Source organism: Pseudophryne corroboree, chromosome 3 (genome assembly GCF_028390025.1).
Source record: "Pseudophryne corroboree isolate aPseCor3 chromosome 3, aPseCor3.hap2, whole genome shotgun sequence".
NCBI classification, from domain to species: domain Eukaryota; kingdom Metazoa; phylum Chordata; class Amphibia; order Anura; family Myobatrachidae; genus Pseudophryne; species Pseudophryne corroboree.
Window position 1 is genome coordinate 804,024,797 of NC_086446.1, and position 23,897 is coordinate 804,048,693.

General features: G+C 44.8%; 1 protein-coding gene across 1 annotated transcript in view; it reads left to right on the plus strand.

Annotated features, from left to right (window-relative positions):
- The window catches only part of LOC135057451 (alpha-2-macroglobulin-like protein 1), a 275,363-nt gene that overhangs the window by 120,690 nt on the left and 130,776 nt on the right, over positions 1 to 23,897 (plus strand). Inside the window, exons 20-21 of the mRNA XM_063963344.1 lie at positions 178 to 233; positions 671 to 730. Coding sequence (XP_063819414.1) covers positions 178 to 233; positions 671 to 730 — 116 coding nt within the window. The remainder of the gene's footprint in view (positions 1 to 177; positions 234 to 670; positions 731 to 23,897) is intronic.

Below are 23,897 nucleotides of genomic sequence, written 5' to 3' on the forward strand. Positions count from 1 at the left end.
CAGCGAGCCATGCGATGGGATGCGGTACACATATGCGGTGTATATTATATACACATATATGGTGTATTTTGTACATATGTCGACATATGTCGGCATACACACAAAAAAATCAATGAAAACATGTGTCGACTTTTTGACATGTCGACATTTTAAATGTTGGTACTTTGACCTTGTCAGTATTTTAAATGTCGTGATTGTGACCTGTCGGGATTTTGACCGTTGGGATTTTGATTGTAGGTATTTCATAATCAACCCATTAGCATCTGACTTGCCGTGAACATCGGAGCAATTCGTCATTGCTCCGGCGCGGAGGCAGCTGATCACTGCTACTTTCATATATATATAGTCAGTATTTAATCAGTCAGTATATACAGTAAGTAGACAGTCAGTATATAATTAGTCAGTATATAATCGGTCAGTATATAAAAAGACAGTATATAGGTATTAGCGCTTGCTGTATATGATGTCTCTGTCTGATGCTCAGTTATAAAGGCGTTACTGTACTGTAGCTGAAGGAGGAGAGACTCACAGTATTGTTATAATAAGAGCCATCTACAGTACATAGTACTGGAAACACAAATAGAAGATATTTGGTACAGTACAATATTGTATATTACATGTTTATTTTGTTCTTTAAAACTGTGCATGTAATGATATGTCTATCTGCCAGATATACAGCCAATGCTTACCTTGGCTAGACCAGCAGCAGGAAGATCGGCCGCAGCACCAGGTTACAAATATACACTGTACTCTATACATCTCTATATACTACATCCTACTGTATATATTGACTGTCCTGATGTATCCCCCTCACACTACATTCTATATACTGACTGTCCCAATATATCCCCCTCACACTACATTCTATATACTGACTGTACTGATATATCCCCCTCACACTACATTCTATATACTGACTGTCCTGATATATACCCCTCACACTACATTCTATATACTGACTGTCCTGATATATCCCCCTCACACTACATTCTATATACCGACTGTCCTGATATATCCCCCTCACACTACATTCTATATACTGACTGTCCTGATATATCCTCCTCACACTACATTCGATATACCGACTGTCCTGATATATCCCCCTCACACTACATTCTATATACTGACTGTCCTGATATATCCCCCTCACACTACATTCTATGTACGGACTCAGGGGCGTAAGTTATTATAAGATGCCCGGAGGCGAAAAAGTTTATATTGTATAACTAATATCTGTGTTACTGCAGATATTTATGTCACAGAGAGCTGTAATATACTCTGCAATGTGACCGCTCATCCCTCCTTCACTGTATAACTAATATCTGTGTTACTGCAGATATCTATATGTCACAGAGAGCTGTAATATACTCTGCAACGTGACCGCTCATCCCTCCTTCACTATATAACTAATATCTGTGTTACTGCAGATATGTTTATGTCACAGAGAGCCGTACTATACTCTGCAATGTGACCGCTCATCCCTCCTTCACTGTATAACTAATATCTGTGTTACTGCAGATATGTTTATGTCACAGAGAGCCGTACTATACTCTGCAATGTGACCGCTCATCCCTCCTTCACTGTATAACTAATATCTGTGTTACTGCAGATATGTATATGTCACAGAGAGCTGTAATATACTCTGCAATGTGACCGCTCATCCCTCCTTTACTATATAACTAATATCTATTACTACAGAAATGTATATGTCACAGAGAGCCGTACTATACTCTGCAATGTGACCATTCATCCCTCCTACACTGTATAACTAATATCTGTGTTACTGCTGATAAAGCTAAATATTTATCTTATATAATACCCTTTATGAGGTCTAAGAACACTGTACGCTATCTACGTATGAAGTACCGTAAGGGTACGCACGTTGCGTAACAATCGCTTAGCCGTAGTCGAGACGCTCAAGCGTCACGTTCGCTCACGGCCAAGAGATCACAGGCAGGCACGCTATTGGCTGCTGACTAACTTAATGATTCGCTATAGCGTAGCGGACGCTCGGGACCACGAGGAGATCACCAGCGGCGCTGACGCTCACAATGTTAAACCTTTATATCTAAACCATAAACAATGAAATATGCTGTAAAACCTTAGTGTAGAGATAGGGTGTAGATGCAACCTAGTGTAACCTTATTAACTTAAAAGCTGTTTGAGCGTCACCGACGCTCTGAGAATACTAAACACTATAAGAAATACACAGATACCTGTGCTTAGGGTCCAACGCCTAATATATATATTATGAATGATATACTTGCAAAAGAATTAATACAAATACAAATCATACACTACAATATAACATAGACTACCTAACCAGATAACTACACAGGAAATATAATACAATTACTATTTAAAGGAAAATAAGAGAGAAAGAGGAGAAGGGAGAGAGAGAGAGAAATTGGCCCACAATAACAAGAAGATCAATATAGTTGCGGAGAAACACTTACGCACAAGGGGAAACGATCGCATGCGCCTCGATATCCAGCTCCCGATTATCAGCAATGAGAACCGTTGAAGAGAGTGAACTGGATATGGTCGGCCTGCCTATTTATGCCCCTCACACAATACAATTCAATGGTCCCTACAATCTCATTGTTCATTGGACACAGGAATTCGGCTTTGCATTATAACAAAAGGTCATAGGTTGATTCATACAGGTGGGCTGTGACGGCTTCCAACTGTTCAGGTGGGTGGGATACTGGGTTTCCCGCCGCATGACTAAATAAGAACAAATAATAGTAAATGGACATAAACTTCTTATGTCCATAACTATTCGCACGAGCGATTAATCCGCTCCAAACCAACACCGGAATATTGCTATTTAAATACTCTTCCGATGGGTACCAAACACCACTGTATGACCCCTGTTAGACCCTTCGTACAATACAAAGAGGGATCTCTCTGTTCAGGAACATGCTATGTTAACTAAACTTTCAGAATCTATCAAAGGGACCATGATCTACAAAATACATTATATAGTGAAAATATGTAACGATTGAGTCGCACGCTACGATCACATAAACTCTACCGTAAATACGCATACCGTGCGCCTGCGGGTGCCCGCGACTGTGAGTATGCGCACGTACGGGAGAGCGTACGCATGCGCAGCACGGACCTGTGTGAGGTGCAAATATGGTAGTGTGCATAGAGATATTTTTCTGACTTTGACAGTCCACCCTTTGGCAGTCAACAATAACTGCCACCTTCTAAAACGTTTCAAAAAAAAAAAAGAAAAATATATGTCAGGGGTTAATACATTTACATGGTTGGGTAGGGGAGGAGAGGAGAAGGTAGGAAAAGGGTATGACCTAGTGAGATAGCAGAAGCATGTGTGTATGAATCCGTGCTTGGGGGTCATGTATCATCGTGCCGTACGTGTTTTAAATCAAGCTTCGAGGTATTGCGAAGTATACATTTGAATTCCTTCTTATCCCGTGGTACGGGTCTGTGGATGGGCTGTCAAACTTTACCGAGCTCTTTTCGGCTTTGGTTGTAACAAAATGGGGGAGCACATTTTAGTTGATGATACATGAATGGGGGTGATATGTGATTGCTGATATCTGTGCCTGTATTCCCTATCGACTGTGTGTGTCATTACCTGAGGGTTGTAAAAATGAAGAAAAGACATAATTACGGTAAATGCGGTGGTATTCTATGTCAGGTAAATGTACATTCGTCGATTGAGGTCTTGTTTGGTGTCTGTTGAATGCAGTCTTCTTTGTGCTTTTGCCCATAAGGTGCGAGCAAAAGCTGTCAATGTCCATAGATTTACAAAAGTGTTGGGCTAGCGTAATTTTTAAATTTCTAGGGAAACTGGGGATCCATGGCATAGTTCATCAAAAATCTGTGTATCAGGTTGTCAAAACTTCTTCTTTAATCTCTCTGTTGTCTGTATATCGGCTCATCAAATTCCTCGTCCAAGTGGGTCTTTTTACCTTGGAGGAAACGGAAAAACAGGTGAAAGAAACGGACCGTAGAAATCGCATTTTCATCACATCATTGTTTCTACATTTGGGTCATAAATCAAGTCCATTGGAATTACAGTTTCCTCACTCCTCAAACTCATTACCCTAGTACGACGATTGCACCTCATTAAAGCCTGACCGCATCTAAATATCAAACCAATCGTTATGATAACACCTAAGATACATAGGAGAAACTTCCCAACATCCATTATGACTCCTTGAGCCCAGTCTCCTAAACCAGAGAACCAATTTCGCGGGTTCAACCATGACACCCAACCAGTCAGCTCATTACCTACAGCAGCAAGAGTGAGATTGTGTCTCCTGCGAAATTCCCACTTCAGTTGGAGAATATCGTCCATCTTTTGGTCTATGACCTCGACCGGGTCCTCGGTGCTATTCGTAATATATGTGCAACATTTCACGCCGTATTGTGTTGCCAGTGTGACACAATATCCGCCTGTCACTGCTGTGAGGTAATTAAGAACCATTCTATGCTGTACCAGTTCTGTTTTATAAGCTTGAAGTTCTCTACCAGTATACCTAAACGTGTCATCATACATTTCAGTGATATTATCTAACAAATTGGCGAGCGCAGATATGTATTTATAATTCAACACTCCTCTAGCGGTGCGAGTGATATCTAACGCGATTAGAAACTGAATCCCGGTGGATTCATGGATCATGTCAGAGGCCGGATGCTCTGTTCTTTCTATCAGGTGCCGTTTAACTACGTGCTCGTAATGGGTGTGAGTATAAGGAGTTTGGGCAACACGGTGTATGTCTTTCATTTTGTCATGTGATACAGTCATTACTTCAGGCAGTACTTTTCCAATATAACACAATCCTTCAGAGTTTGGGGCAAGCCACTTATACGCCTTTCTCCCGCATATGAAATATGCATCATCGGGGAGAACATATGGGACGGAGTAGGACATAACCATATTACACACCTTCCATGTGAAATCTCCTAACCCTAATTCTTCCATCTGCTTAGTACACGTATCAGGTTGTACGATATGTGCACAGTATCCTGGTGATACCTCTCCAACTCTCGTAATCCTATTTCCTAAGGTATACCTATACCGGAAAGATTTTCCTCTACTGGCTATGTGGCGTATAAGCTCTGTATCTGTAGGCATTCTATCTGCTCTATGCGAAAAGGTCATGGTTTGATTACTCCATGACACTTCCCAATTTCCCGGCTTTCGGGGATTGGAGATGTTAAAACATAATAGGGACCTATCCACATGGTATTGGTGGAGCTTCAAACTAGGAGGGCTGGAGATATTAAACCTCCTGTCCACCGGTCTCCCACCACTTAACTCAAGTACCTCCCCTAACGTTAAAGGAAATGGTACTAGCCCTGATTTGCTATGACCTTGAGGTACTTGAGAGCATACCCAACAATCTGTTTTATTTAACACACTACCCACTAAGGAGTGATAGTCACTCAATGGATGCCGGTCCATATGGATATTAAAACTGGATTGGCATTTCTTTATGCACCCATCCTCAATGACATTGTTACAGAGCCGACAGATACAGTTTTCTTCAGCTAACAATCCTTCACAATTCCTTCTATGGTCAATGCTATCGGATCGTTTTCTGATACTCGCCTTTGCTTGTTGATTATGTTGTTCTTGGAAAACTACGCCTCCATCTCTGTCATCAGAACCCATTCCAGAACCTCTCTCGACCTCCATGGTACTCTCGCCGGAACAGACTGCTCTGGTCAACATCATGGTCAACAGGAAAATCCGGATCACAGTCTCTTGGGGCAAGTCCATCTTGTAGGAGGAAACGGGGTAGAATGAGAAGGGGGAAAAAAAATAATTTGGGGGAGAGGGGATGGGAAGTTGGAGAAAAACAATAAAAGGGAACAGGGGATCGACAACTGCTTTTGGTCTTGTGATTTTCAATGCTCAGGTGCCGCCTCAATCTTCCTGGAACAGACACTCCAGTGATACAACCTCTACCGTCTGTTCCTTATCACGGGGCCTCTCTGGATCAGCAACCTTTTTACAGTGGGACGAATGAACCCAAGTCTCTCTCTCAGCAACCTTCAATGCTGTAGTGCTAGTCAATAAGACCTGGTATGGTCCTTCCCATCTGTCAATAAGGCAACCTGAGCGTAGAAAATTCCGTATCATTACATAATCCCCAGGTTCAATGTCATGACAATTACTATCTGGTAAATCAGGAATCACTAACTTCAGATTATCATTTTGATTCCTTAACTGTTTACTCATGTTAATCAAGTATTTTACAGTCACTTCATTGTTACACTTCAAATCATCCTGAGGGTTAATCATGACATGCGGTTGTCGACCAAACAAGATTTCAAAGGGAGACAGATTAAGAGGGGACCTGGGAGTGGTTCTGATGCTGTACAGTACAATGGGTAAAGCTTCTGGCCATGTCAATCCTGTCTCTGCCATCACTTTACTCAGTTTATTTTTAATAGTGCTGTTCACTCTTTCCACTTTCGCACTCGCCTGTGGACGGTATGGAGTGTGCAGCTTGCTATCAATTCCCATCAATTTACACATTCCTTGAAAGACATCACCTGTAAAATGGGTACCCCTATCACTTTCGATAATTCTAGGGATACCATATCTACATACAAATTCCTGCACAATTTTCTTAGCAGTAAACATAGCGGTATTTGTGGCCGCCGGAAATGCTTCGACCCAATTTGAGAAAACATCTATACAAACAAGTACATATTTCAAATTTCGACAAGGGGGTAATTGAATAAAGTCAATCTGTATTACCTGGAAAGGGCCGCCGGCAGGTGGGATATGAGATGGTTCTGTAGGTATTGCCTTTCCGATGTTCTTTCTCAGACAGGTAAGGCATGACATTGCCCTTTTACTCGCATGAGATGAAAATCCTGGGGCACACCAATATGCTCTTACCAACTTGCACATCCCTTCCTTGCCCAGATGAGTCAGCCCGTGAGCTGCCTCAGCTAAGCATGGAAGGTATGCTTTGGGGGCCACTGGTTTACCGTGTCCATCCGTCCAGAGTCCTGAGGACTCCTGACCATATCCCTTTGCCTTCCAGACTGCCTTTTCCTGTGTGGAACACAAATTTTGCATCTCACACAACTTCTGTGTGTTGATGGTATTAAATACCATCAGTTGTGTGGTGTCTGTCTGTCTGGGGGTAGCAGCTGCTAATTTAGCAGCTTCGTCTGCTCGGCTGTTACCAAGTGATACTGGGTCTTGGCTATATGTGTGTGCTTTACATTTGATAACAGCCACTCTGTCGGGTTCCTGTATCGCTGTTAGAAGCCTTTTTATGTGAGCTGCATGCGCTACCGGTGTACCAGCTGCCGTCATGAAATTTCTGAGGCGCCATAGGGCTCCGAAATCATGGACTACCCCGAATGCGTATCTAGAATCGGTGTAGATATTGGCTGATTTGCCCTTAGCCAATTCACATGCTCTGGTTAGGGCGACCAGTTCAGCAACCTGGGCTGAGTGAGGTGGGCCTAGCGGTTCCGCTTCTATGGTGCCTTGGTCATCTACGACTGCGTATCCAGTACACACGTCTCCCGAGTCTGACTGTCTATGACAACTACCGTCCGTGTAGAACGTAAGTTCTAAATCTTCCAGTGGGTTGTCACTGATGTCAGGCCTTGCGGTAAAATTTTGGGTCAAATATTCCATACAATCATGAGTGTCTTCCTTTGTATTAAATCCTCCTTCCCCACCACTCTCATCCTCCACCCTTTGTGCCTGTCCAGGCACACCTGGGAGATATGTTGCAGGATTTAATGCACTGCATCTCCTTATGGTGATGTTTACGGGGGCCATTAGTGCCAATTCCCATCTTGTAAACCGCGCTGATGAGACGTGCCTGGTTTGGGCAGAATTTAACAAGGCTGACACTGCATGTGGTGTATGAATTGTGAGGTTGTGACCTAGCACGACGTCTTCGCTTTTCGTTACTAGCAATGCTATCGCAGCAACGCTTCGCAAGCATGTGGGGAGGGATCGCGCTACCGTATCTAGCTGAGCGCTGTAATATGCTACCGGCCTGCTGGCATCACCGTGCTTTTGGGTTAGTACGCCTGCCGCGCAACCAGCACTTTCTGTTCCGTATAGTTCAAAGGGTTTCCCATAGTCCGGCATAACCAATGCTGGTGCCTGCGTTAGGCACTGTTTAAGTCTCTCAAATGCTGTCTCAGACTCGTCTGTATGCGAAATCCGATCAGGTTTGTTTGAGGAGACCATCTCCTGCAAGGGTAACGCTAGAATGGAAAACCCTGGGATCCAGTTACGGCAATACCCACACATTCCTAAAAATGTTCTGATCTGTTGCTGGGTTTGTGGCAGAGTCATGTCTCTAATTGCTTGAATTCTATCAGCGGTCAGGTGTCTCAGTCCTTGTGTTAAACAGTGTCCCAAATATTTTACCTTAGTTTGGCATAATTGCAACTTGTCTTTGGAAACCTTGTGTCCTGTGTCTGAAAGATGAAACAGGAGCTGTTTCGTATCCTTCAGGGATGCTTCCAATGAATCAGAACACAGTAGTAGATCATCCACGTACTGTATTAATACTGATCCACTCACTGGTTGGAAAGACTGTAAACAATCATGCAAAGCCTGAGAAAATATACTTGGGCTATCTATGAATCCTTGTGGTAATCGAGTCCATGTGTATTGGACTCCTCTGTATGTAAATGCAAACAAATATTGACTGTCAGGGTGCAGAGGTACCGAAAAGAAAGCGGAGCAGAGGTCAATAACAGTGAAAAATTTCGCAGTGGGAGGGATTTGCATTAGGATGACAGCTGGATTTGGCACTACGGGGAACTGACTCTCAACTATTTTGTTAATCCCCCTTAGATCCTGCACTAGCCGGTAACCCCTCCCCCCACTCTTTTTAACAGGGAAGATGGGACTATTGGCAGTGCTGGACGTTCTTACCAGAATGCCCTGTTGTAGCAAGCGCTCTATTACGGGATACACTCCTAACTCCACCTCTGGCTTCAGAGGGTACTGTGGGATTTTTGGAGCTATCCTACCATCTTTTACTTGTACAACTACCGGAGCTACGTTTGCCATTAATCCAGTGTCCTGTCCATCTTTAGTCCAAAGTGACTCTGGTATCTGAGATGTCATTTCTTCTACTTGGGAGGGAGTCCTATTTGTCATAATGGTATGTGACATTAATTTTGACGGGGAGTCTAACATGTCTCGCACTTCCTGAGCGTGATTCTCAGGTATGTCCAAGAATACACCTTCAGGAGTACAATAAATGACGCACCCCATTTTACACAGTAAGTCTCTTCCCAGGAGATTAGTCGGTGCCGATGCAGCCAGCAAAAAGGAATGCTTGGTATGTAAAGGCCCTACTGTAATCTCGGCTGGTTTGCTAACAGGGTAGTGCTGGACTACTCCCGTTACCCCTATGGCTGGAATTGTCTTACCAGTGGTTCTCATGCCCACTGTCGAATTTATCACTGATTTGGCAGCCCCTGTGTCTACAAGAAAGTTTAATGATTTACCAGCTACATTGATTGCAATTTCTGGTTCACTTCCAAGGCTTGCAATCAATTTTACTGGCTGCAGATTACAGGTATGGCCACACCCCTATTGGGTATGGTGACCTCCCTGAATCCCGCTGGCAGCAACTACTTGTGATGGAGTTAATTGGGAGCTACCAGAGGCTTGCCAGTCTCTGTTCGGGGGATATCTTTTTGTTTCCCCTGTATGTGGCTCATAACTCCGTTTCTGCGGACCTTGCTCCCAATGTCGTGTGTCGTGTCGTTGTCTAGGGGGTTGGTATGAGTTTCGTGAATTCTTCATTCTACAATCTCGTGCCATGTGTCCCTGTTTATGACAAGAATAACAAGTAACCACATTTGACTTACCCACAGGGTTTGGTGATATAAACAAAGGCTGCCTTGTGGTCAGGGCCTGTATACTTACTGCCATTAACTTATCACCTTGTTGTTCCCTGTGTCTGGTGATGTTCCTATCGTGATCAATAGCAGCCTCTCTCAAAGTAGCCACAGACAGACCTCGCCAACATGGTTGTGTGGTCTGTACCCTAGTCTTCAATGACTCTTTTAAACCGTCCATCAGTACCGATACTGCTACTTCTCGATGGTTTATGTTTGTTTTAATGTCCTCTATGCCTGTGTATTTTGCCATTTCTGATAATGCTCTGTGAAAATACTCTGCAGCTGTTTCTGACTCCTTCTGTTTAATGGAGAATATTCTGTTCCATTTAACTACGGCTGGGAAATACTTCTTTAACTGTAAACTTATTCTTTTTACATTGTCTTTGTTGTACACTTCTGTAAGAGGTACATCCTGATCTAATCCACAGTCAGCTAAAAATTGAGCTGCGTCGACATTGGAGGGTAAACATGCTCTCAGCAATATCTGCCAGTCTTTGTTGTTGGGCTCTACGGTGTTACCTAGGTCTCTGATGTATTTTTGGCTGGCAACTAAGTCTTTTCTAGGGTCAGGGAATTCCGACACTATGGTCCTTAATTCCATTCGGGAAAATGGGCTGTACATGGCAATGTTCCTAACAGGAGTGACTCCTGAAGTGTCTGTTTTCCCATTTGGAACTACTATTACCTTAACAGGATTAACTCTAACAACCTCATTCTGTGTAGATTCTACAGGCTGTGGTGAAATAGTTTCAGCATAGTGTATGGTGCCGTACTTACCCGTTGATACGACCTCACCTATCCCTCCGCTAGGGGCTTTCGTTACTAATCTCGGGGGTTGAGCTGTGCCTACAGTGGTCTCTGCTATGGTGGCTGCTAGAGAGAGCGCTGAAATTGTTGCCGATTCGTCCTCTTGATCACACTCCTGAGGAAAGTTCAAAACAGGGTACAACTTGCACGGGTTAATACTTGCATTGGTTAATTGGTTAACATTATCTTTAACATTTACACAGTTGCTAAGTGTTTGTGTGTTACACCTTAGTGCGTCATTCTCCGCAACCAATTTCTCTCCTGATATATATGGTGGCGGTGGGGCCGTGGCTATCAGTTTTCTGATCGAGCCAGATCCCGCCGCCTGAGCCAATCCTCTCTGTATGTCACCCTCCTGTTGCCACAACTGTAAATAATCATAATGCTTGATTCGTCTCTTGGCTGATTTAATGAGACATATCCTTCTCCTTAAATTCGTTAACACTTCTGTGCTGAAGCTACCTACTCTTGGGAATTTCTCCCCGTCATGTATTGTCATTCTCTCCCATTCATCACATAAAGCTTCTGTGTGACTTCCGTATTTCTCACACATTACGTATCTTGCCGACCCGACTGGTCGGTTTACTGAATCAACCCGAACCGAGGTTGATCGCCCCCTACCTGAACAAGTGGCCCCCATAGTTCGAAGGTGTTGCTTTATTCAACCAACCCTTACGCAAACCAAAATGTTCAAAATAGGCTGACGGTGGCGGTTTACCGAGTACCCCACTCACTCGCCCACGCCGACCAATACGACCTGATCACACCGATATGGTGCTGGCGTACTCGACCCAGGGCCCCTGCGACCTGAACCTCTATTTACTGGAACCTGTGAGGGTGATCCGAAGAACACTTACTCTTTCCAGTAACTATTGGTTGTTGGATAGTTCCTGAGTGAGCAGCGAACCTCCCTTAAAATAAAAAAAAATTACACAAATCACGTTAGAATGTACAAATAGCGTTTATGACCTTCGTACACAAATAGTACCGGTCAGGTTTACTAATGCACACAATTACGTGCGGTACAATCGTTCAGCACATAAGCAACTAATCTTATGTACGGAGCGACCAGTGGAATCGAAAATTGCGGCTGCGAATTCCTTCAGCCAGAGCTTGTATGGCCTATATGGGTGTTGCACCAATCCTTTCTTGGTGTTGTGCCTGTGGACTGTATAGCGGACTTCCTTGTCTGCTGTACCTGAACCTGCTGGTCTGCTATGACCTCCTGGTCTGTTACAGTATGACCTCCTGGTCTGCTACACTCTAATGCTCAAATTGTATGTTTTAACCAGGGATGCCTCCCTAGCCACCATGTACGTCACTTACACGCATGTACCTCACGAGAACTCGACTTTTCTTGTGGTTCAACCTCAAAAATTGTAAAAACAAACACTCACTCACCACATATACACTTTGTTTCTATTTCTGCGCAGAAATTTTTCTTTAGACCAGATGTGTTACCAATTAGGAGAAGGATCTGTTAATTTAAATTTCGAATGTTAAAATAGATTTGCGCGATTTATCGCCTTGCGTTATTTACCGCGTTGCGCTATTTATCGCGTTGAAAAAAAAATTAACACTTGTGATTTGAGTTACGTGGGCGTACCCGTACGCTCCGTTGCGTAATATACGCTGCGTGCGTTGGCCCTTGGATTGCGTACACAAGTCTCAGTCCTTTGTTAGAGACACGTGTACGCAAAGCAAAGATCCACCGTAACACAATTTATACGTTTATCAATGTAGATGATCCTTTATCATCTACCGCGCACCACACTGACTTCGCCTTGTCTCCCAGGCAAAACTGTGTGTTTGTCTATACTTTAACTATATTACCTTTACTCTTAAACTATGAAATAGCGGCAAATCTCTCTTAGCACGTTTATCAACTATAAAACTGGCAAACAGGAGAGTGATATATGAAAATACACAAATGAAAAAAAGAAATGCAGATATGCGTGCGTGTGTACGCAAGACAGAAAAATAAACAGTTTTAAAAGAGACTAGCGTGTTGTTCTTACCTCCAGTTCCCGGATTCCTTCAGCACCCTTTACTAAGAGAAGCAGACGCTTATCCAAACAGCACTACGAGGAATATGATCTCCCGCCCTTTGCTGCTGGATAATGTCTGCTGAAATTACCTAGTGCAGATATGTGAAGGACAGGACGAGCCCCCAATTGATAAAGCTAAATATTTATCTTATATAATACCCTTTATGAGGTCTAAGAACACTGTACGCTATCTACGTATGAAGTACCGTAAGGGTACGCACGTTGCGTAACAATCGCTTAGCCGTAGTCGAGACGCTCAAGCGTCACGTTCGCTCATGGCCAAGAGATCACAGGCAGGCACGCTATTGGCTGCTGACTAACTTAATGATTCGCTATAGCGTAGCGGACGCTCGGGACCACGAGGAGATCACCAGCGGCGCTGACGCTCACAATGTTAAACCTTTATATCTAAACCATAAACAATGAAATATGCTGTAAAACCTTAGTGTAGAGATAGGGTGTAGATGCAACCTAGTGTAACCTTATTAACTTAAAAGCTGTTTGAGCGTCACCGACGCTCTGAGAATACTAAACACTATAAGAAATACACAGATACCTGGGCTTAGGGTCCAACGCCTAATATATATATTATGAATGATATACTTGCAAAAGAATTAATACAAATACAAATCATACACTACAATATAACATAGACTACCTAACCAGATAACTACACAGGAAATATAATACAATTACTATTTAAAGGAAAATAAGAGAGAAAGAGGAGAAGGGAGAGAGAGAGAGAAATTGGCCCACAATAACAAGAAGATCAATATAGTTGCGGAGAAACACTTACGCACAAGGGGAAACGATCGCATGCGCCTCGATATCCAGCTCCCGATTATCAGCAATGAGAACCGTTGAAGAGAGTGAACTGGATATGGTCGGCCTGCCTATTTATGCCCCTCACACAATACAATTCAATGGTCCCTACAATCTCATTGTTCATTGGATACAGGAATTCGGCTTTGCATTATAACAAAAGGTCATACGTTGATTCATACAGGTGGGCTGTGACTGCTTCCAACTGTTCAGGTGGGTGGGATACTGGGTTTCCCGCCGCATGACTAAATAAGAACAAATAATAGTAAATGGACATAAACTTCTTATGTCCATAACTATTCGCACGAGCGATTAATCCGCTCCAAACCAACACCGGAATATTGCTATTTAAATACTCTTCCGATGGGTACCAAACACCACTGTATGACCCCTGTTAGACCCTTCGTACAATACAAAGAGGGATCTCTCTGTTCAGGAACATGCTATGTTAACTAAACTTTCAGAATCTATCAAAGGGACCATGATCTACAAAATACATTATATAGTGAAAATATGTAACGATTGAGTCGCACGCTACGATCACATAAACTCTACCGTAAATACGCATACCGTGCGCCTGCGGGTGCCCGCGACTGTGAGTATGCGCACGTACGGGAGAGCGTACGCATGCGCAGCACGGACCTGTGTGAGGTGCAAATATGGTAGTGTGCATAGAGATATTTTTCTGACTTTGACACTGCAGATATTTATATGTCACAGAGAGCCGTACTATACTCTGCAATGTGACTGCTCATCCCTCCTTCACTGTATAACTAATATCCGTGTTACTGCAGATATGTATATGTCACAGAGAGCCGTACTATACTCTGCAATGTGACTGCTCATCCCTCCTTCACTGTATAACTAATATCTGTGTTACTACAGATATGTATAGATCACAGAGAGCTGTACTATACTCTGCAATGTGACCACTCATGCCTCCTTTACTGTATAACTAATATTTGTGTTACTGCAGATATGTTTATGCCACAGAGAGCAGTACTATACTCTGCAATGTGACCGCTCATCCCTCCTTCACTGTACAATATCTGTTACTGCTGATATCTTTATGTCACAGAGAGCCGTACTATACTCTGCAATGTTACCGCTCATATCTCCTTCACTGTATAACTAATATCAGTGTTACTGCAGACATGTATATGTCACAGAGATCCAGACTATACTCTTTAATGTAACCACTTATACCTCCTTCACTGTATAAATAATATCTGTTTTACTGCACATATGTCACAGAGAGCCGTACTATACTCTGCAATGTGACCGCTCATCCCTCCTTCACTGTATAACTAATATCTGTGTTACTGCAGATATGTATATGTCACAGAGAGCCATACTGTACTCTGCAATGTGACCACTCATCCCTGCTCCACTGTATAACTGTCATGAGCCACCGCTGTGGCTCATTCCTGTCCATGTTCTGTGTAACTGCAGCCTGTTTCCTGTATGTTTGGTCTGTGCGGTTTCACCTGTCAGATGATTAGGCCATTACCTTGTGTCTGGTTTTCCAGCTGCAGTTAATCAGTGTTCAGGAGGCTGGTTCTTTCCCAACCATCCTGTTTGGAATTGTTTCCTTTATTATGCAGCTTGCCCTTCAACTGAGGCCGGTTATAGCTTCTTGTTCCTGTGTCCGGTCCCTATCCTATGGTGGTATCTTGATCCTGTGCAGTTGGTGCTATTATATTACTTGTGATACCCAGTCCAGTTTGAATCCTGTGTACCCTGTCCTGCCAGTATCCTGAGTTCCTGATTGTGTATGTAAGACCTAGCCTGGAAGTACATTCAGACAGCTGCAGCCTTACCTTGTTTTGCTTTGTCCTGCCTTGCCTGGAATCCAGTGGACTCCTGCAGCTAAGTAATCGTGTTATCTGTACCTTGCTTTGCTCTGCCTAGTTCCTTAAGGAACTCACTGCTAAGTTATTTATTCCTTGTACTTATATTTAAGTTGCTTATACCACCCTATGCATTGTTGCATTCACATATAGTTTGTGTTTAGTTGCTAATACCATTTTGTACATTGTTGCATTTATGTACAGTCTATGTTTAGTTGCTAATACTATCTTGAGCATTGTTGCATTTACATACAGTTTATACTCAGTTACTAATACCACCCTGTGCATTGTTGCACTCACGTACTGTACATTCTGTTACTTATCCCAGCTTGTGAATTGGTCAGCTTAATTAAAGTAGTATTCAGTGAGCATCTTTTTGCACTTGGGTTTTACTCTTGCCCATCCTCCTATAGTCGCCTTGTCCATCCATAAGTCCTGGGGACATCTGAGTATGGGCTGGACCTAATTCACCCTGGAAAGGTGGCTCATTCCTCCTTCACTGTACAACTAATCTCTGTGTTACTGCAGTTATGTATATGTCACAGAGATATACTGTAGTATACTCTGTAGTATGACCGCTCATTCCTCCTTCACTGTATAACTAATATCTGTGTTACTGCAGATATGTATATGTCACAGAGTGCCATACTATAGTCTGCAATGTGACCGCTCATCCCTCCTTCACTGTATAACTAATATCTGTGTTACTGCAGATATCTATATGTCACAGAGAGCTGTACTATACTCTGCAGTGTGACCACTCATCCCTCCTTCACTGTATAACTAATATCTGTGTTACTGCAGATATCTATATGTCACAGAGAGCTGTACTATACTCTGCAATGTGACCACTCATCTCTCCTTCACTGTATAACTAATATCTGTGTTACTGCAGATATGTATATGTCACAGAGAGATGTACTATACTCTGCAATGTGACCGCTCATCCCTCCTTCACTGTATAACTGATATCTGTGTTACTGCAGATATCTATATGTCACAGAGAGACGTACTATACTCTGCAATGTGACCGCTCATCCCTCCTTAACTAATATCTGTGTTACTGTTACCTGTGGCTCTTTTGTAGGTCCCATAGAGTATTTAGAACACAGTGCCAGCACTGAGCTGTTGGGGGGGATACTAAGTGATGCTGCGGACTGTGAGTATTTGCTTTATTCATGAAATCTTTCACTATTTTGGGATGTTTTACTTCTAGTTATAATCTGCATAGGGACTGGTGCTGCGCCAGTGGAATGTGATTGTATTTTTACCCGTAGCGGAAACTGAGATTCGGGGCGACTCGTCCTTTCTAGAGACTTTGTTGGCCCCTTCAAAATTAAAATATACTGTAGCTGCGGGGCTTACATATGTTTAGAGAATGTGTTATTCTCTCTGATTTAGCAATAAGAAAAATTATAATAATAATTATAATAAATTTATCAAAATATATATAATAGTCATGCAAATATACTAATGACCATTTAAAAGGTATTTCTAATTAATATTCCTAATGAACCAATCAGAAAGCACATACAGGAAATATAATTATTTTCCTTATCTAAATTCAAATGTACTGTATTTCTCTAACGTCCTAAGTGGATGCTGGGGACTCCGTCAGGACCATGGGGAATAGCGGCTCCGCAGGAGACAGGGCACTAAAAGTAAGCTTTTAGGATCACATGGTGTGTACTGGCTCCTCCCCCCATGACCCTCCTCCAAGCCTCTGTTAGGTTTTTGTGCCCGTCCGAGCAGGGTGCAATCTAGGTGGCTCTCCTAAAGAGCTGCTTAGAAAAAGTTTTTTAGGTTTTTTATTTTCAGTGAGTCCTGCTGGCAACAGGCTCACTGCAACGAGGGACTTAGGGGAGAGAATTTCAACTCACCTGCGTGCAGGATGGATTGGATTCTTAGGCTACTGGACACCATTAGCTCCAGAGGGAGTCGGAACACAGGTCTCACCCTGGGGTTCGTCCCGGAGCCGCGCCGCCGACCCCCCTTACAGATGCTGAAGATTGAAGGTCCGGAAACAGGCGGCAGAAGGCTCTTCAGTCTTCATGAAGGTAGCGCACAGCACTGCAGCTGTGCGCCATTGTTGTCACACACTTCACACCAGACGGTCACGGAGGGTGCAGGGCGCTGCTGGGGGCGCCCTGGGCAGCAATATATAATACCTTTTATGGCAAAAGAATACATCACATATAGCCATTAAGGCTATATGTATGTATTTAACCCATGCCAAATGTCTAAAACTCCGGGAGAAAAGCCCGCCGGAATAGGGGGCGGGGCTTATTCTCCTCAGCACACAGCGCCATTTTCCTGCTCAGCTCCGCTGTGAGGAAGGCTCCCAGGACTCTCCCCTGCACTGCACTACAGAAACAGGGTAAAACAGAGAGGGGGGGCATATTTTGGCGATATTTTTATATATTTAAGCGGCTATAAGGAACAACACTTATATAGGGTTGTTCCCATATATATTATAGCGCTTGGGTGTGTGCTGGCAAACTCTCCCTCTGTCTCCCCAAAGGGCTAGTGGGGTCCTGTCTTCGATAAGAGCATTCCCTGTGTGTCTGCTGTGTGTCGGTACGTGTGTGTCGACATGTATGAGGACGATGTTGGCGTGGAGGCAGAGCAATTGCCGATAATGGTGATGTCACCCCCCAGGGAGTCGACACCGGAATGGATGGCTTTGTTTATGGAATTACGTGATAATGTCAGCACATTACAAAAATCAGTTGACGACATGAGACGGCCGGCAAACCAGTTAGTACCTGCCCAGGCGTCTCAGACACCGTCAGGGGCTGTAAAGCGCCCTTTACCTCAGTCGGTCGACACAGACCCAGACACAGACACTGAATCTAGTGTCGACGGTGATGAAACAAACGTATTTTCAAGTAGGGCCACACGTTATATGATCACGGCAATGAAGGAGGCTTTGCATATCTCTGATACTACAAGTACCACAAAAAGGGGTATTATGTGGGGGGTGAAAAAACTACCTGTAGTTTTTCCTGAATCAGAGGAATTAAATGATGTATGTGATGAAGCGTGGGTTAACCCAGATAGAAAAATGCTAATTTCAAAAAAGTTATTAGCATTATACCCTTTCCCGCCAGAGGTTAGGGCGCGCTGGGAAACACCCCCTAGGGTGGATAAGGCGCTCACACGCTTATCGAAACAAGTGGCGTTACCGTCTCCTGATACGGCCGCCCTCAAGGATCCAGCTGATAGGAGGCTGGAAACTACCCTGAAAAGTATATACACTCATACTGGTGTTATACTGCGACCAGCCATCGCCTCAGCCTGGATGTGCAGTGCTGGGGTTGTCTGGTTGGATTCCCTGACTGAAAATATTGATACCCTGGATAGGGACAGTATTTTATTGACTATAGAGCAATTAAAGGATGCTTTCCTTTATATGCGAGATGCGCAGAGAGATATTTGCACTCTGGCATCGAGAGTAAATGCGATGTCCATATCTGCCAGAAGGAGTTTATGGACGCGACAGTGGTCAGGTGATGCGGATTCCAAACGACATATGGAAGTATTGCCGTATAAAGGGGAGGAATTATTTGGCGTCGGTCTATCGGATCTGGTGGCTACGGCAACTGCCGGAAAATCCACTTTTTTACCTCAGACCCCCTCCCTACAGAAAAAGACACCGTCTTTTCAGCCGCAGTCCTTTCGTTCCTATAAGAACAAGCGGACAAAAGGACAGTCATATCTGCCTCGGGGCAGAGGAAGGGGTAAGAGAGGGCAGCAAGCAGCCCCTGCCCAGGAACAGAAGCCCTCCCAGGGTTCTGCAAAGCCCTCAGCATGACGCTGGGGCCTTACAAGCGGACTCAGGAACGGTGGGGGGTCGACTCAAGAATTTCAGCGCACAGTGGGCTTGCTCACAGGTGGACCCCTGGATTCTACAGGTAGTATCTCAGGGTTACAGGTTGGAATTCGAGAAGTCTCCCCCTCGCCGGTTCCTAAAGTCTGCTTTGCCAACGTCTCCCTCGGACAGGGCGACGGTATTGGAAGCCATTCACAAGCTGTTTGCTCAGCAGGTGATAGTCAAGGTACCCCTCCTACAACAGGGAAAGGGGTATTACTCCACGCTATTTGTGGTACCGAAGCCGGACGGCTCGGTAAGACCTATTCTAAATCTCAAATCTTTGAACCTGTACATACAAAAATTCAAGTTCAAGATGGAGTCACTCAGAGCAGCGATAGCGAATCTGGAAGAAGGGGACTTTATGGTGTCCCTGGACATAAAGGACGCTTACCTGCATGTCCCAATTTGCCCTTCACATCAAGGGTACCTCAGGTTCGTGGTGCAAAACTGTCATTATCAGTTTCAGACGCTGCCGTTTGGATTGTCCACGGCACCTCGGGTCTTTACCAAGGTAATGGCCGAAATGATGATCCTTCTACGAAGAAGAGGCGTATTAATTATCCCTTACTTGGACGATCTCCTGATAAGGGCAAGATCCAGAGAACAGCTGGAAGACGGAGTAGCACTAACCCAACTAGTGCTGCAACAACACGGGTGGATTCTGAATTTTCCAAAATCTCAGTTGACCCCGACGACACGTCTGCTGTTCCTGGGAATGATTCTGGACACGGTTCAGAAAAAGGTGTTTCTTCCGGAGGAGAAAGCCAGGGAGTTATCCGAACTTGTCAGGAACCTCCTAAAACCAGGGACAGTGTCTGTGCATCAATGCACAAGAGTCCTGGGAAAGATGGTGGCTTCTTACGAAGCGATTCCATTCGGCAGATTCCACGCACGAACTTTTCAGTGGGATCTGCTGGACAAATGGTCCGGATCGCATCTGCAGATGCATCAGCGGATAACCTTATCGCCACGGACAAGGGTGTCTCTTCTGTGGTGGTTGCAGAGTGCTCATCTGTTAGAGGGCCGCAGATTCGGCATACAGGACTGGGTCCTGGTGACCACGGATGCCAGTCTGAGAGGCTGGGGAGCGGTCACACAAGGAAGAAACTTCCAGGGAGTATGGTCAAGCCTGGAGATGTCTCTTCACATAAATATACTGGAGCTAAGAGCGATTTACAATGCTCTAAGTCTGGCAAAACCCCTGCTTCAGGGTCAGCCGGTGTTGATCCAGTCGGACAACATCACGGCAGTCGCCCACGTAAACAGACAGGGCGGCACAAGAAGCAGGACAGCAATGGCAGAAGCTGCAAGGATTCTTCGCTGGGCGGAAGATCATGTGATAGCACTGTCAGCAGTATTCATTCCGGGAGTGGACAACTGGGAAGCAGACTTCCTCAGCAGACACGATCTACACCCGGGAGAGTGGGGACTTCATCCAGAAGTCTTCCACATGATTGTGAACCGTTGGGAAAAACCAATGGTGGATATGATGGCGTCCCGCCTCAACAAAAAACTGGACAGGTATTGCGCCAGGTCAAGAGATCCTCAGGCAATAGCTGTGGACGCTCTGGTAACACCGTGGGTGTTCCAGTCAGTGTATGTGTTCCCTCCTCTGCCTCTCATACCAAAAGTACTGAGAATTATACGGCAAAAGGGAGTAAGAACGATACTAGTGGCTCCGGATTGGCCAAGAAGAACTTGGTACCCGGAACTTCAAGAGATGCTCACGGAGGATCCGTGGCCTCTACCTCTAAGACGGGACCTGCTTCAGCAGGGACCGTGTCTATTCCAAGACTTACCGCGGCTGCGTTTGACGGCATGGCGGTTGAACGCCGAATTCTAAAGGAAAAAGGCATTCCGGAAGAGGTCATTCCTACACTGGTAAAGGCCAGGAAGGAGGTGACTGCACAACATTATCACCGCATTTGGAGGAAATATGTTGCGTGGTGTGAGGCCAGGAAGGCCCCCACGGAGGAATTTCAACTGGGTCGATTCCTACATTTCCTGCAAACAGGATTGTCTATGGGCCTCAAATTGGGGTCCATTAAGGTTCAAATTTCGGCCCTGTCGATTTTCTTCCAGAAAGAATTGGCTTCAGTTCCTGAAGTCCAGACTTTTGTAAAAGGAGTACTACATATACAGCCCCCGGTTGTGCCCCCAGTGGCACCGTGGGATCTTAATGTAGTCTTGGATTTTCTAAAATCCCATTGGTTTGAGCCGCTCAAATCGGTGGAGATGAAGTATCTTACATGGAAAGTAACCATGCTACTGGCCCTGGCTTCAGCCAGGCGAGTATCAGAATTGGCGGCTTTATCATATAAGAGCCCATATCTGATTTTCCATACGGACAGGGCAGAACTGCGGACGCGTCCTCATTTTCTGCCTAAGGTGGTGTCAGCGTTTCACCTGAACCAGCCTATTGTGGTGCCTGCGGCTACTAACGAGTTGGAGGATTCCAAGTTGTTGGACGTGGTCCGGGCATTGAAAATATATATTTCAAGAACGGCTGGAGTCAGAAAGTCTGACTCACTGCTTATATTGTATGCACCCAACAAGATGGGTGCTCCTGCTTCTAAGCAGACGATTGCTCGTTGGATTTGTAGCACAATTCAACTTGCACATTCTGTGGCAGGCTTGCCACAACCTAAATCTGTCAAGGCCCATTCCACAAGGAAAGTGGGCTCATCCTGGGCGGCTGCCCGGGGAGTCTCGGCATTACAACTCTGCCGAGCTGCTACTTGGTCAGGGGCAAACACGTTTGCAAAATTCTACAAATTTGATACCCTGGCTGAGGAGGACCTTGAGTTCTCTCATTCGGTGCTGCAGAGTCATCCGCACTCTCCCGCCCGTTTGGGAGCTTTGGTATAATCCCCATGGTCCTGACGGAGTCCCCAGCATCCACTTAGGACGTTAGAGAAAATAAGAATTTACTTACCGATAATTCTATTTCTCGTAGTCCGTAGTGGATGCTGGGCGCCCATCCCAAGTGCGGATTGTCTGCAATACTTGTACATAGTTATTGTTACAAAAAAATCGGGTTGTTATTTGTTGTGAGCCGTCTGTTCAGAGGCTCCTACGTTTGTCATACTGTTAACTGGGTTCAGATCACAAGTTATACGGTGTGATTGGTGTGGCTGGTATGAGTCTTACCCGGGGTTCAATATCCTTCCTTATTGTGTACGCTCGTCCGGGCACAGTACCTAACTGAGGCTTGGAGGAGGGTCATGGGGGGAGGAGCCAGTACACACCATGTGATCCTAAAAGCTTACTTTTTGTGCCCTGTCTCCTGCGGAGCCGCTATTCCCCATGGTCCTGACGGAGTCCCCAGCATCCACTACGGACTACGAGAAATAGAATTATCGGTAAGTAAATTCTTATTTTTACAGTATATTGTATTCATTGTATTCAAAGCTGGGCACATACCTATTTGTTCCCCAGCTTATTAGCCGAGCGTTGTATATCCAGCCGTGACCCCCTGTGACCTCCTACGAGCAGGGGTAGCAGGGGGGGGGGCACGCCTCCTCTGTGGGGATTGGGAGGTTGGCTGCGCAGCACATGAAAAGCGACCTCCCAGTCCCAATTATTGCAGGAGCATTATTTATCAGCACTGTATATACACCTATACATTACTGCCATACCTGCCATACATTGCTAGGCCTGTCAGAGACTGCAATACATTACTAGGCCTGTCAGAGACTGTCAGACATTAGTAGGCCTGGCAGAGACTGTCAGACATTGCTGGGCCTGGCAGAGACTGTCAGACATTGCTAGGCCTGTCAGAGACTGCAATACATTGCTAGGCCTGTCAGAGACTGCCAGACATTGCTAGGCCTGTCAGAGACTGCAATACATTACTAGGCCTGTCAGAGACTGTCAGACATTAGTAGGCCTGGCAGAGACTGTCAGACATTGCTATGCCTGTCAGAGACTGTCAGACATTGCTAGGCCTGCCTGGCAGAGACTGTCAGACATTGCTAGGCCTGGCAGAGACTGCCATACATTGCTAGGCCTGTCAGAGACTGTCAGACATTGCTAGGGCTGCCTGGCAGAGACTGTCAGACATTGCTAGGCCTGGCAGAGACTGCCAGACATTACTAGCCTGTCACAGACTGTCAGACATTGCTAGGCCTGCCTGGCAGAGACTGTCAGACATTGCTAGGCCTGGCAGAGACTGCCATACATTGCTAGGCCTGTCAGAGACTGTCAGAAATTGCTAGGCCTGGCAGAGAATGTCAGACATTGCTAGGCCTGACAGAGACTGCCAGACATTACTAGCCTGTCACAGACTGTCAGACATTGCTAGGCCTGGCAGAGAATGTCAGACATTACTAGCCTGTCAGAGATTGTCAGAAATTGCTAGGCCTGACAGAGACTGCCAGACATTACTAGCCTGTCACAGACTGCTGGCTTAAGCATAGCAGGAACAGCTGATTACTCCTTGACTCTTATAATCACAGAACAGATATAAACACATGTTTTAGTGCAGATTTCAGATGTATTGTAAATAGGAGAACACTTTTTTTTTTTTTATGGTAACAGTCAAGAGGACAAAGAGGATTATTAATGGATTGACACGAAATGTCATCCTTACTGTTTCTCAAGTGT